The sequence below is a fragment of the Fukomys damarensis genome, unplaced genomic scaffold (assembly GCF_012274545.1).
Source record: "Fukomys damarensis isolate Sample0158 unplaced genomic scaffold, DMR_v1.0_HiC HiC_scaffold_31, whole genome shotgun sequence".
NCBI classification, from domain to species: domain Eukaryota; kingdom Metazoa; phylum Chordata; class Mammalia; order Rodentia; family Bathyergidae; genus Fukomys; species Fukomys damarensis.
The window spans coordinates 4,667,388-4,682,746 of NW_022900943.1; the positions used below are offsets into that span (position 1 = coordinate 4,667,388).

A 15,359-nucleotide genomic window follows, 5' to 3' on the forward strand; every position below is an offset into this window, starting at 1 on the left:
TTGTGCTTATGACACAGGTGTAGCAGGTGCAGTGCCACTGAGCTAAATCCCCGGCCCAAGGGTCTTTTTATATTTTGTGTTTTAAACTTTGGGAAATATGTGTTAAACTTTGGGTAATGTCTGCTTTCACATTACTTTATTTACTTAGCCATCTTGCAGAAATAGCAGTTAGGACCGTGGAACAGATTCAGACCTATGTGTAAGGGCAAATGTATTTAAGAATTCAGAATTGGGGGATTTTTAGGAAGTTGATTGTGATACAGATGGTACATATGGTACTGTTGGTAGGACCTGGGATAACGTAACGTAATACAACATTTTTACGGGGAAAGAACAGTAGAAACACTGGAAAAAAGAAGGCATGAAATTAGCCTTAGTGTTAGTCCAGGTTTTGTCACCAGATGAATTTTAGAAAAAAATCTTGTTTATGTAGAATTTGGCTTTTAAGATTGAGAATGTGGGATTATGGGTGTATAAAATAGGTGTTTTACATGCGATCCCTTTGGGTGTCTCGTTCTTAATTTATTCCTGTGTGTTGAGGTGTGTATGGCTTAAAAATTTTACTGTCTGATCTTTTTTAGGTAGATGAAGTTCCTGATGGTGCTGTAAAGCCGCCTACAAACAAACTGCCCATCTTCTTTTTTGGGACTCATGAGACGTAAGTCCTGTTACTGTAGAGAGAAATGAGAGCTTATTTTGCCTTTGAACTTTGAAATATAGTCTTCGACTTTCTTTGGCAGCGCTGAGGAGGAGTTTCTTTTTTTTTAAGGTGCAGATTAAAGACACTTTAGATTTAAAATTTTTACCGGAGTAAGTGTTTCCTGAATCATAAAAGTAAGTTATCCTCTTGGCAACACAGAAATGAATGTTAGGTGCAATGTGAAGGGGAAGTTGTAAGAAGGCTTTCATATTCCCACGTAGTGAAATAGCTGGCTTCTCTCAGTGCTGCCTGGACCCTGTGTTAGGCTTCTAGGCTTAGGCTTGGTTAGGTTAGCCCTGCAGATGAGAAGAGGACAGCTGGACAGTTCTCGCTGTGTTTCTGCAGTCACTAGAGCTGCTCCACTCTTCTGTTCTGCTGCCCCTGGTGGATGTGTGGGCAGAGAACTGACTTGGAGAAGTCAGTACATTTTTCAAAAATTGTAGCTGAAAGTTGAACTGTTAATTCTAGGTGCATGGGATTATTCCGGGGGATGTCCTATTACTTCCCAAAGATCTGTGTTTTTACATACATGTGACTTAATACCCTTATAAGCGCTGCCTAACCTAGGTGATTTGGGATTTATGTTTCTAGAGTTTAAACCCAGGGCCTTGCTACACATGCAAGGCAAATGCTCTACTATTGAGCCCCATCCCCTGTAACAAAATGTGTTTGCAGTGTGTGGTGCCAGGTCTATCAACATGAGCATCACAAAGAGCTTCAGGTAAAAAGAAATTCTTAGGCCCCTTCAGACCCCATTCTGTGAGATACGGGACCTATCTGTTCTAGCAAGTCTTTCAGATAATTCTGATGCATGCAAAGGTTGGAAATACTTAGGTTAATGTGAGCATTCTTTAGAATTTTTCAGTTTTATAAGTTCCAAATTCTACAGTTATGATTTTTCTGATTTAAAAATATAGTCCATAGTCAGTTTCTCTCCCTGATGCTGAGGATTGAACCCAGGGCCTCACGTGTGCTAAGCATACACTGTGTTACTGAGCTGTGCTATTTTAAATTTAGAAGAATGGGGCCAGGGATTTGGCTCAGTGGTTCCGCCGCCTGCCTCGCAAGTGTGAGGGCCTGACTGAGTTCGATCTCTGGTACTAAAACAAACAAAAATTTAGATGAACAACCATCCTTTCCCCGCTGTTGAAAAGAATTTATACTGTAAATATCTGTTTACTTTTTATATTTTTTTGCAGAGCTGGAGATCAAACCTAGGGCTTTGTTTATGCTAGACATGTGCTTTCCCACTGAGTTACATCCCCAACCCAGTGACTGTGTATTTTTAATGAAAACGAAGCACATCAAATAAAATTAGTACATGTTTGGTTAATAATAGGTATTGTGATGGTAAATGAACACAAATTAACTAAGAGTCAAGAAGCTAGGATAAAGAGAATGAAGTATGTTTCACTTTTAAGTTGGCGATGCTACATTCTCTTTTCAGAATTCACTTTGTTTTGACCCTTGGTGTTCTTAGCAACACCATTTCTCTTTGGAAAGGCAGTGCTGTCATACCTGTTGGTCTGGTCGCTTAAGTACTTTAGAAACTGTTCCCAGTAACTTTTCCTCCTTCCAAAGGTTAAGAGGATAATTATTTGAACTTTATGACTTGGATTATTCATAAATGGAAATGTATTCCAGTAGGTGGGAGTTGAGACAGCTGAAACATGAAATAGTAGCTTAGAAAGTGTGGTAATTCATAACTGATTTATAGATTATGATTATTATGAATTTAGAGCAGAATCCTTTTTATAAGTACGTTCTTTCCCAACCTAGGGTGCCTTATTATATCATTTCTGTGTTATTTATAATAAATTTGTCCAGCAATTAAGTTTTAAGTATTACTTAACTCTTAGGTATACTATGTTTATGAACTAGTTCTCTTAAACCTAACATACTCAAAACTGATTCTTCTGATATGGACTTCATTTTTATTTTATTTTTTTATTTTTGTTTTTTTTGGTACCGGGGATTGAACTCGGGTCCTTGCACTTGCAAGGCAGGCCACCGAACCACTGAGCTAAATCCCCACCCCTGGACTTAATTTTTAATGGAGCCAAAAGTCTTCGTATTATCCTTGATTCCATAGTACAGTTTTTCCTTTTCCTGCCACATCTAATTAGTCAGCAGGTCTTATTATTTAAAATGCATTCTGATCTTCCCATTCTTTAGCTTCTCTATTAGAACTCAAATCCATGCCATAATTACTCCTGTAATTAGTATCCTTACCCTATTTTGGTCTCAGTTTCCATTGTGTATAACCAGTGATTTTCATATCCCAAACAGATTTGTGTCACTTCTCGGTCTGAACATCTTCATTGACCCCCTGTTAACATTACCAGTAATAAAAACTATACAGATGGTGTTTATAAGATTATTTGAACTGGCCTAGCTTACCTGTGCCATCACATTATTTCGTTACCTTTTTCTGTTTTGTAAATACCCCTGTTCTTGCCTGAAGTGCTTCTTGTTTGTTTCTCCTTTTCTGGAATGGTTATGTTGTCAGATACTCGAAGTCATTTAGATTTTAGGTTAATTCCTTTTTTATATGTTTATTTTCTCCATTGTAATGACGACAGAAAAAGTGTTTTTTCTTGCACAGTTGAAGAGCTTAGGACAGCAGAGATTTTTGTCTATCATGTCATCACTTAAAAGTTTTTGGTACATATCTGCTAAATATTTGATGATTGTAAGCTCTGTACACTACAATCATTTGTTGGTTATGAATTTGCTGTTCGTTAACTAATACTTATATAATGCTTAATACAAATAGATCAGAGGTCTTTTTGCCTGTTGTACGACCTTGGTCGGATTACTTTATATCCTTGTCTTCCTAATTTGTAAAATGAAAATAATAATCTGCATCAGAATTTTGAGGTGCAAACAAGTATATGAAACATGTTCAGTGCTTGGCATGTGTTAAACTAAATAAATGTGTCAGCTATTAAAAACTGCAGCTTTGACAAGCTTTTATTTCATTTTGGGACCAATACTTGCAGGGATTTATAAACTAATGGTAACACTGCACGTTTTTCCGAAACTCCTGCTTGTCATCAATTTGAGTTTTGTTAGCTAATTATCTTTGCTAATTGAGGGAATACTCTCACCTAGCTCTGTTTCTCTGAAGTCTGAAAAATTAAAATACTATTTTGTTGCTTTTGTCTCCTTGTTGCTCTCAAAGAAGTTGGGTTTTTAGGTTTAAGAACCTTAAAAATTTTTATGGTAATCTGTTACAAACCTACCTAATGTAATTTTAAAGCATGAAGGTGAATAGGGGGTTACTGGTGGTGGTGATAAGAAAGTACGACAGGAAGAAGTCATTGTGTAGGATACTGTCTTCAACTCTAGTTCCACTGTGCAACTTCTGCACTGCTGCCATAGCCGCATTGGCAGGCATTGAGGTTTGAGTTTAGAATGTATCCAATATGGCATTATTTTTTTTTTGTTAGATGTTTCATAGAGTATGTTAGAGTGTCTCTTGTTTAATAGTAGGTGACTGAACCTGGGCTTCAGTTTTCTCATCTGTAGGGTAGGAGTTTTAGTGATCCCTGTGTTTGCTTTCAGTATTGGAATTTACGGCTTTTAAAAAAAAAAAAAAAATTTTTTTTTTTTTTTTTCAAAAGTACGACAGGAAGAAGTCATTGTGTAGGATACTGTCTTCAACTCTAGTTCCACTGTGCAACTTCTGCACTGCTGCCATAGCCGCATTGGCAGGCATTGAGGTTTGAGTTTAGAATGTATCCAATATGGCATTATTTTTTTTTTGTTAGATGTTTCATAGAGTATGTTAGAGTGTCTCTTGTTTAATAGTAGGTGACTGAACCTGGGCTTCAGTTTTCTCATCTGTAGGGTAGGAGTTTTAGTGATCCCTGTGTTTGCTTTCAGTATTGGAATTTACGGCTTAAAAAAAAAAAAAAATTTTTTTTTTTTTTTGGAGCCAAGGTCTCTCAGGCTGGCCTTGAACTTGGTGATCCTGCTGCCTTAGCCTCTGGAGTGCTAAGATTACATGGCTGTGCCACTACGCCTGGCAATATATATCTTTTCTTTTGTGAAATTTGTAAAAGAGCATGAAGGAGAACTCTGTGTAACAGAAACAAATAATTTTTACTCCTATTTTTATAGAACAGTCCCTAAACCTTTTTAACAGTTTGACGTATTTTCTTTGTGCTTTTTTTTTTCCTCTCTTGTTTGTCATTAAGTCCTGCTTTTTTGTGTGGCATTTTAAAGTAGAATGTTTTGGAGAGCAAGTCAGCCACAGCAGCAGAAGGTGCCCTGTGGGAACTGGCAGTGCTCTCATGGCTGATCTGGGCCCTCTACCAAACCTGTGGGGTTGCATCCCCAGGGCAGATTCTCTTTTGATTGATTACCATTGTTTTGGAGTCTAATTAGGTACTCAGCAGTCTTGGGCATATCTTTTTACCCAGCTTTTCTTAGAACTGATTATGGAGAATGTGCAAAGACTGAGCAGTGTGTTTATTATAGCAACATTATTTTACACTTGATCTTAGCCAAAAGGCCGAGAAGCGATATATAGCAACATTATTTTAAATAAAATTTTTGAAATTAAAAATCATCCAATAAGAGACTAATTTTGATGTAGCCATTCTGTGGAATATGTATTAAGTAATTGTAAACATGGAAGATGCTCATTTTAACTATATAATGAGTATTAAAATTACATGTTTTATATGTGAAGAGGTGGCTGTAATTGATAAAATTGTGGTCATTTTTATTTGCTTTATAAGAATTTCTTTTTTAAAAAATATTAAATTTTAACAGTCCTACTGAGATACAATTTCCCATACAGTTTAGCCACTTATAAAATCATATAAGTCAACAGCTTTTAGTATATCCAGAGAATAGGGAGGAGGCATTTAAAATACTTGTCATCGCCCCAAAGAAGCCTGGTAAGTATTAGCGCTTTTCATTTCTTCACAGTCCTCCCCCTTGCTTTGGCCCTACAGGAGACCATGAAACAAATCTCCTGTTCTGGATGATTTTTATAAATTGAAACATGCAACACACAGTTTTTCAGTGACTAGTTCTTTTAGCATGTTTTCAAGATTTCACCTGTGTTGTAGTACATGACAATGCTTCTGTTCCTTTTTATTGCCAAATATTCCAAAATATTGCTAATATTTTGTTGTATTCATTCATCACTTGACAAATATTTGAGTTTTTCTACTTTTTTGGTTTTGGTCTTCACACAGAACCATATCCCCAGTCCTTTCAAAAAGAATTTTGAGATAGTGTCGCTGAGTTGCCAAGCTTGAACTCCTCTTCCTGTCTCAGTCTCCTATGGTACTGAGATTACAGATGTGTGTCAATGCGCCATTCAGTGTACCTGGCTGTGTTTTTCTACTTTTGGCTCTTAGAAATAATGCTGCTATGAAAAACTGTGTACAAGTTTGGTCTTTTTTTTTTTTTTCTCCATGTGTGGGTTGAATCCACAGCGCTACACATGGTAATTTTTTTTTCCATGTGTGGGTTGAATCCACAGCCTTACACATGGTAGCTCTGCCACTGGCTCCACCCTCATCTCTTGTCTACAAGTTTTTGTGTGGGGTATATGTTTTCATTTCTTAGGAGAGGAATTCCTGGGTCAAACACTATTTGTATTTATTTAGGGTTTTTTTTTTTTTTTTGCTTTTTTTTTTAATGAGAAACTGCCAGATTGTTTCCATATCTACCTTTTACATACCTCCCAGCAGTGTGTATGGGTTTAATTTCTGCACTTTGTCTTTTTTATTATAGTCACCCTGGTGTGGTGAAGTGGTGTCCTGTGGTGGTTTTGATTTATTTTTCCCTGACTAGCTTATATTGGTGAGCATCTTTTAATCTGTGAAAGAACCTCATTTGAAGAACACTATGTAATTTTTGGTATACTAAGATTTGAATTTATGTATGACTTACAGGAATATAATGAGTATAAAAATGGTGGAAAGTAGAACTTGGTACATCTGAATCTGATAGCAACTGGATTTTTTTTTTTTTTTTTTTTTTTTTTTTTTTTTTGGTACTTGTGAGGTAGGCAGTGGCACGACTGAGCTAAATCCCAGGCCCTGGATTTTGTGTGTGTGTATGCGTGGTTACTAGAGCTTGAACCCAGGGCATTCAAATGACCTACATCCCTGGTCCCCCAGAGTGTTAGCATGTGCCACCAGCTGAATAGGTTTCCAAAAGTTTTTATCAGCTGAGTGTGATGGTACATGCTAGGCACTTTGAAAGGTTGAGGCAGGAGGACCATAATTTTGAGTCCAGCCTGGGCAACATAGCAAGACCCTGTCTCAAAAAGTAAAAAAGAGTGCTAAGGATGTACTCAGTGAGAAGTCTCAGGGTTCCACCCCAGTAACGCCCCAGTCCCCTAAAAAAGAAATACAAAGATAAAAAATGTGTAAATAAGATGGTGTTGATAAAACCACATAGGAATTGAGTGCATTATTCTCTGGGTAGAATTCTGACTTTCAGGTTGTGTTAATAGCCTAGCTTTGTCTTTTGGGGTCCAAACAAAACTTAAGTAATGACATTGTGCAGTTACAAAGAAAGTTGGGAAAATACTACTTATCTGATAAAAGAATCTAAAATCAAAGTATGAAGAAAGGATACAGCCAACCTTACTTAGTTGTGCAGTTCTCCCAACAGCTTGATTCAAGTTTCACTTACCTTGAAAATTTTTCAGTCCGTATATTATGATAAAAAATTAAGATGCAGGGGCCAGGGGTTTAGCTCAGTGGTTCTCCTGCCTGCCTCACAAGTGCAAGGTCCTGAATTCGATCCCCATACCAAAAAAAAAAAAAAAATTAAGATACATATCACTTGAAAGTGTTCAGGTGATTGGTCATCATGCATTTGTTTCTCAACACAAATAGACTGCAAGGTATGTAATTGGCCTTTGTCTCTAATGGTAGATCCATTTTAATAAACAGAAGAGGGAATTGACTAGCAATGATGAAAGAATGTCAGAAAAACAGCAGCAATACTAGTAGTTAATTTGAATTGAATATAAATGCGGAAATAGAATAAATAGCTAACTGTTATGGTATATATCTAGATGTGCCCCCAAAGCCTCATGCACTCATAGGTGGGCCTTTGGGGAGGTGGCTGGATCATGAGTGTGTGATAACTGAATCGGTCCACTTAACTGGTTTAGCATAGTTGTGGGTGTTAGAATTTCCAAAGAGAGGAGCCCACTGTGGGTGTGGGTGGTACCAACCAAATAGGCTGGTAGCCTGGATGGACTATAAAGGGACAGAAGGAAGGCTGCTAGCTGCTTCCTGGTTGCCACACCATATACTGTTTCTCCTCTGCCACGCCCCTCTGCCATGCCACTCTGCCTTGGAACCAAACAACTGTGGACTGAAACATCTGCAAACTATGGGCCACAATAAATCTTTCCTCCTTGAACTTGTGGGTGTTGAATATTTTTGTCCCAGTAGCAATTAAGTAAGACATAAACCTCACAAATGTAGATGTGTACATTGGGAAGAAGCAAACATCCAGCCAGAAGAGCTTAGTGAAATAGTAAAACAAACTTGCCTTAATGAGGAAAGTGGAAAGGATGATGTCCCAGAGGAAATGATAGCAACAAAAACAAAAGATTTTTATAGCATTGAAACACAAAAGATAAAATATTGGAAGCTGATCTACATTTGGGTGTATGACTATTCACCAAAATATAGAAATTCTAGGTTGTGAGAAATATTGTTCAGCTGTTTTAATGTTTTTTTAAAACAAAAAAATAGCATAGTTTAATACCCAATCTTAAGTTACAATGTACTGAGTATTTGTATTACATGTTTATAACTGTCAATTATAGTGTTCAGTGATTTGACAATTTTTTTAATAGATTTAAAAAAACTTATTATTATTTTTATTTTTTTGTACCAGGGATCGAACTCGGGACCTTGCACTTGTGAGGCAGGCATCAGAACCACTGAGCTAAATCTCCGGCCTTGTTTTGACAATTTTTAGTGTCATGGAACAGTTGTAATTTTTCCCATTGATTACGATGATTGCCTTGTGTTCCATGATTTTACACTGTCACGCAAAAAAGACAACATAAAAAGGATCCTTGTAAAAATGCTTATTTCCAACCCTTATATATTTAAATATCAGTGTGTTGGTCAGTGTTCTCTTCTGAATGGCTTTTAGGTTTAGAGTCAGTTAAAAACACCTCATATTTAGGTCTTTAAACATTTTTCTGTGAGCTTTTTTCAGGTCTCCTACTTCATGCAGTTCTTGATACCACCAAATTTGAGTGCTTTGGGAATTTGAACTGTAAATGAGAGTGCTGATTTCCTATCTACATTGTTGGTTTAGGATCTAATCTTTTTCAGTCTTGTTTTCCTTTCCCATATTTTTGTTTCTTTTGTCTTGTTTGACCTTGATCCTTTGCTATTTTATGGCATTTCAGGAAGGGAGAATTTGAATTTTTTTTTTGAGCAGGGAGTGAATGGTGGCTAGTAAAAAGTGGAATGCTTTGATTAAAACATCATTTAAGCCGGGCGTGATGTTGCACGCCTGTAATCCCAGCACTCTGGAGACTGATGCAGGAGGATCGCTGTGAGTTCACAACGAGCCTTGACTACATACTGAGTTCCAGGTCAGTCTCAACTACATAGTGAGACCCTGTCTCAAAAAACCCTAAATAAATAAATAAAGCACCATTTTAGCTTTACCTTGAAGTAAATCTTCATAAATAAATGAAGTTATTGGTGTAATTTAACCCTTGCATACTAATACATATAGTTTTGAAATGGGTTTGTGTAGTTAAAAATACATGGATAACGTTGAATATTCCTGAATTTTAGAATTTAGCAACACTGATTTTCATATTCTTAGATTATATTTAGAGCTGTGTAAGTCTCCTTTATTGGAAATTTTATTTTAAAGTCCTGTATAATTGTAACTGGAGTGTTAACTATAATTATTAGGTCACTACAGAATTTCATCAGATAAATTTGTGATACATATCTAATGTTTTATTTTAGCATATTTTATTTTTTATTATTTTGGTACTGGGGATTGAACTCGGGTCCTTGTGCTTGTAGCATATTTTAGATGAAGTATCAATGTAGTATTATTGTTGCTTTGGAAAATTCATGTACACAAACTATCATAGCAAAAATAACACATTATGTGTATCTTTTTTTTTTTTTTTGGTACCCGGGATGGAACTCAGGTGCTTGTGCTTACGAGGCAGGTGGCAGAACCACTGAGCTAAATCTCTGGCTTGTGTGTATCTTTTTTTTATGAAAACTTGATCTAAGAGAAAAATGGAAGGGATCTTTCTTGACGGATATATCTGAATACGCACAGTTGTACATTTGTGGATTATGTACTTGTGAATTTGTGTACTCACTAAAATTTATCTGTCACCTGGAAGTCATTCATTGTAGCATCTGTGGGGTCGTAACATACATGCACAAAGTAGCAGAAATATTGAGTTATGATACAGACATTCTTAGTTAAGATCGAGTGAAGGAATTCTTTGGCTTCTTGTTATAGCTTTCATACTTATCCCAGTTTATTGGTATGATGGGTTTTTGCATTTCTGCTTTTTTTTGTTGTTGCTTTTGTTTTTGGAGACAGGGTGTTGCTGTGTAGTTCTGGCTGGCCTTGAACTCACTGTGTAGCCCAGGTTGGCCTCGAATTTGTGGTATTCTTCCCTCTTCAGCTTTCTGGGATTACAGATGCGTGCCACCACACCTGACATTTTGCTTTTTAAACTATACCCCTTCCCGTAGTGCTAAAATGCTGGGTAAGGTTACTAATAGCGAGAACACTATGATTGTACCTTGTAGAGAAAGTATGTGTTATATAAGCAGTTGTCAGAGAGTTCAGTGTTAATGAACTACTAGTATATAAACATATATATGTTTTATATATATAGTTGTTGTTGTTGCTGTTGTTGTTACCGGGGCTTGAACTTGGGAACTTGGGCTTGTGAGGCAGGTGGCAGAACCACTGAGCTAAATCCTCAGCCCACTGGTATATATTTTTAAAAGCAACTTTAAACTGAAACACATAAAACAATATTATGTATTAACTGGATTATGAAAGTGTTGTGATGTCCCATAGGACTGATGGTTTAGTATTAATTTAATGTTCAGTGATTTTAACATTTTTAATAAATTTTTTGGCAGTACTGGCCATTGATTGAACTCAGAGGTGCTCTTACCACTTAGCTACATCCCTGTCCCTTTTACTTTTTTTGAAATAGGATCTCACTAAGTTGCCTGGATGTGAATTTTTGTTTTTGTTTTGTTTTTGGTACCGGGGATCTAACTCGGGTCCTTGCGCTTGCGAGACAGGCCACCGAACCGCTGAGCTAAATCCCCGGCCCTTGGATGTGAATTTTTTATCCTGCTTCAAGAATTTTCAGTCCTTCCTCAGACAAAGGACTAACATCTAGAATATATAAAGAACTTTTAAAAAATCAGGCCCTGCCCCCCTGTATTTAAAGACCCAACCTAAAAATGGGCCTCTGAAATGAATAGGCACCTCAGATGAAGTAGTACAAACAGCAAATAAATATATCAAAAATGCTCAACATCACTGGTCATTTGAGAAATGGAAAGTAGAATAACGCCGAGATTCTGTTTCCATAAAGAATGGCTGAGGGCCGGGAATTTAGCTCAGCAGTTCGGTGGCCTGCCTCAGAAGCGCAAGGACCCGAGTTCAATTCCCGGTACCAAAAAAGAAAAAGAATGGCTAATCATCAAGAAATCAGCCAACAGCACCAGCTAGTGAGGCTGTGGGGAAAAGGAATCCTCATCTGTTGGTGGGAGTGTAAATTGGTGCAGGCCCTGTGGAGATCAGTGTGGAGATGCTTCCACTGGACCCCCCAGCTGTTCCCCTTGTAGGTAACCTCCCGAAAGAGTTAAAAGTATCCAAGAGACTCGCGCACCTGTGTTTACAGCAGCATAATGTATAATAGCTCAATCTTGGAAACGCTCATAAAGGTGACAGTAGGGCTGGGATGTAGCCCAGTGGCGCTGTGCCTGCCTCACAAACAAGAGGTCCTCAGTTCGATCCCCGGTACCAAAAAAAAAATGTATTAAGTAAATAAATGTATTTATATACAATAGAGTACTACTCTACCATAGAAAGGGTAAATTTGAATCATTTGTAGGAAAGTGGATATATCTTGAGACAATAATCTTTTTTTAAGATAAATTTTATCCCTTTCTTCCCCTTTAAGCCTCCTTCCCTCCCTTTCTACAGAAGCTTTGTTTCCATTTTATCTATTTTCACTTTTTTTCTTGTCCTTTCCTTTCTTTCAAGACTATAATCTTTAAGTGAAATAAATCAACACACTTTTAAACAGCATGTTTCACTTGTGTGAGAAACCCAAAGGGTAAATGAGGTGCGTCATGGAGGACAGATTCCGGGAAGTAGGGGGACATGTTCACATGGGAAGGGGAACAAGGGAGAGGCGAGAGGAGGAAGGAAAAGGAAAAAGAACGGAAGGGGAAACATGGAAACAGCTTGTGTGAATGGGAAGCGGAAAAGGGGCTGACGGAAGGGGAGGGGGAAAAAAGGAAAAACTTGCCTATGTGAGTGTGGTCAATATCTATATGACTAATATGCACTAATAAGTAAGTTAAAAATTGAATTAAAAAACAGAATTTTCAATCGTACCTCAGCCTCCCAAGTGCTGGGATTATGGTGTAGGCCACCACACTTGGCTTCACAGGGATTGAGTAAAGCAAAACTGCCAGCAACAACAAATAATAGACCATATTTGAATGAATACAGTGGTTATAACATCTCTTTCCCTCATTGAATAAACTAAAATTTATTGTATATTTAAAACACGTATATATGTCCAGATAATATAGCTGTTGGCAGTTTTGTGTAAGATACCAAAGCATGTTGAAATAAAATTAATTAATTGTATGTGGAATGCAATTAAATGTTAGTGGCATAGTGTCATTTTTCTATTTTTTATTATAAAATTAATTTTAATGCTTTAACCAAGTTTTTAATGAACACAATTGTACCTTTTTTGGGATAGTGTGGCACTTTACACATACCTTAGTGAATCAAAGTAATTAGTATGTGTACCCCTCATGTCTTTGGTGAGTTAAAAGCCCTCCTAGCTATTTTGAAATATACATTACATTATTAACCATGAGCTGCTTCATTAGTATTATATATTCATATTTTTGTGCAGTTTCTGTGATTTTTTTTTTTTTGCTACTGGGATTCGAACTCAGGACCTTGTGCTTGCGAGGCAGGTGGCGAAACCACTGAGCTAAATCCTCGGCCCTCTGTGATCTTTTTTAGAATTATCTAGGAAGTTGTTGCTGAATTTTAAAAAAGTACTTGCAGGCTGGGGGTGTAGGTCAGTGTTAGAGTGCTTTTCTGGTATCCTTAGTTCAGTTCATTTCAGCACACCAAAAAATGTATTTGGAGGCCGGAGATTTAGCTCAGTGGTGCCGCTTGCCTGCTTTGCAAGCCCAAGGTCCCCAGTTAAATCCCCGGTACAAAAAAAAAAAAAAGTAGCAAAGAATTTCCATGTACAAAACTCTGCTTGCTACAAGTGAGTGTTTTCCCAGTGACCCTTCTTGCCACTTAGCATGAAATACAGACTTGTGCATGGTGCTGGGATTTAACCCAGGGCCTTAGAATGCTAGGCCAGCGCTCGGTCCAACATATTCCTCTTTATAACGGTTTAAGAATTAAACATATTAATTTGTCCTCCCCAGCACAAAACATTTGTTTTTTAAGTAACCAGAACCTAAAGAACATCCCAGAACACTTGTCATAACAGCACTTCATCAGTCTTCTCTTTTGAAATTGCCCTCAATTCATGAAATGAAATCATAGGAATTTAGAACTGTCTTTGCCTGCCCTTTGATTGATATGTTTAAAATACATTCTAGGATATTTTATTGTTTAATAACTTGCATGGAATTGAGATTCCTTTGTATTCACAGCCCCCCCTTCTGTTTCAGAGCTTTTTTAGGACCAAAGGATATATTTCCTTACTCAGAAAATAAGGAAAAGTATGGTAAACCAAATAAACGAAAAGGTTTTAATGAAGGCTTATGGGAGATAGACAACAATCCAAAAGTGAAATTTTCAAGCCAACAGGTGAGTCATTTTACATAAAATGTAGTTTAGTGTTTGTTTGTTTGATCTTGCAGAACAGTGTTTGTCCTAGGTATAAGAAAATAAGTACCAATATAGAAGCCTTGTGAATTTCAGATTAATTTGTAGTCTTACTTAGAAGATTAAACCTTTTCCTTTTATATGTAGATGAATTGTTGAAATGATTCATTGCAAGCTGGGTAGAGTGGCCCATGCCTGTAATCCCAGCACTCTGAGCTGTGCAGTAAGGTCAGGAGTACAAGCCCACCCTAAGCCGTTAGGGAATTTAGCAAGACCCAGTCTCAAAATAAAAGATACATATATAGATTAGATTTAGTGAGGAGGCTCTGGGTTCAGTTTCCAGTAACATACAAGTTTATTAATTGTATGAGTAAAGAGATCTCAGAAAACAGAAGATACTCAGTTAATTTCCCCTGATTGAAAGTTTAATTAATTTTTTGAATTTAATATCACATTATTATCTTAGATTTAGATTTAAGTTTTTTAACTTAAAAGGTGTGTGATTATTCTTTCAATATCTTAAATCCGTGGTAAAATTCTAATCCATATTACTATACCTACACAGGTAAAATAGGTTAAATTAAATGTGTGACAAAAGTGTATTACCCTGCAAATTACATTTAATGATGTCCAGAAGAGCTGCCTCCTTTTCTATATTGTATATCAGAAATTTTATTAATTTATATTGATACTAAATGTTATGACATGGTTTGATTTTACCTGACTTGTATGATTTTTCCCGTACAACAGAAGTAACTGTTTCTTAAATTATTTTTTGTCTTAGTAATGCCTTTTTAAAAATTTTTATTTAAGACAAGGTCTTGATAAAAATGGCATAGGCTGGCCTTGAACTCACCGTCTTCCTGCCTCAGCCTCCTGTGTAGTTGGGATTACATGCAGGTTTGTGCCACTGCCCCCTGTTTGGTCTTGGTGTTACTTTAAAAATGTGTTTCTGAAGCCAGGCATGGTGGCGCACGCCTGTAATCCCAGCACTCGGGAGGCTGAGGCAGGAGGATCGCTGTGAGTTCAAGACCATTCTAGGCTACATTGTGAGTTACAGGTCAGTCTGAACTACATAGTGAGACCCTGTCTCAAAAAAAAAAAAAAAAAAATGTGTTTCTGTATTACCATTTGTACTCTTGAACTATATTTCCTTCTTTTGGCAGTATTGGGAATTGACATGGCCCTGTGCACACAGGCAAAAGCCCTACCCTGCTGAGCTATATTCCCAGGCCTATCTTCGCCTTCACCTCTCCCCTTCCTTGTCCTCCTTTTTTGGGTGTGCTGGGAATCACGCCCAAGGCCTCAACAAGTGCCAGGCAAGCTGCTGAGCTACATCCTCAGCCCTTCATGGCCTTTTCTTCCAGATTGCACATTTTGTTTACTCCATCATTTGTTTTCATATAATGTCTAATTAGTTTTTGTCTGAGATAATAAATTTCTATTTCACAATGCAAGTTTTGGTAGGTTATATGGATAAACCAAGTAACTTTGTTTTTACCAAAAGTGACTGCTTGTGCTCATCAGATGCATTCTG

At 37.1% G+C, this 15,359-nt stretch overlaps 1 protein-coding gene across 4 annotated transcripts in view; it reads left to right on the forward strand.

Moving 5' to 3' along the window:
* The window catches only part of Psip1 (PC4 and SFRS1 interacting protein 1), a 44,489-nt gene that overhangs the window by 3,297 nt on the left and 25,833 nt on the right, over positions 1–15,359 (forward strand). For all 4 annotated transcript variants that reach the window (XM_010630952.2, XM_019208466.2, XM_010630953.3 and 1 more), the window contains exons 2-3: positions 582–658; positions 13,666–13,804. In XM_010630952.2, the coding sequence (XP_010629254.1) occupies positions 582–658; positions 13,666–13,804 (216 nt within the window). The remainder of the gene's footprint in view (positions 1–581; positions 659–13,665; positions 13,805–15,359) is intronic.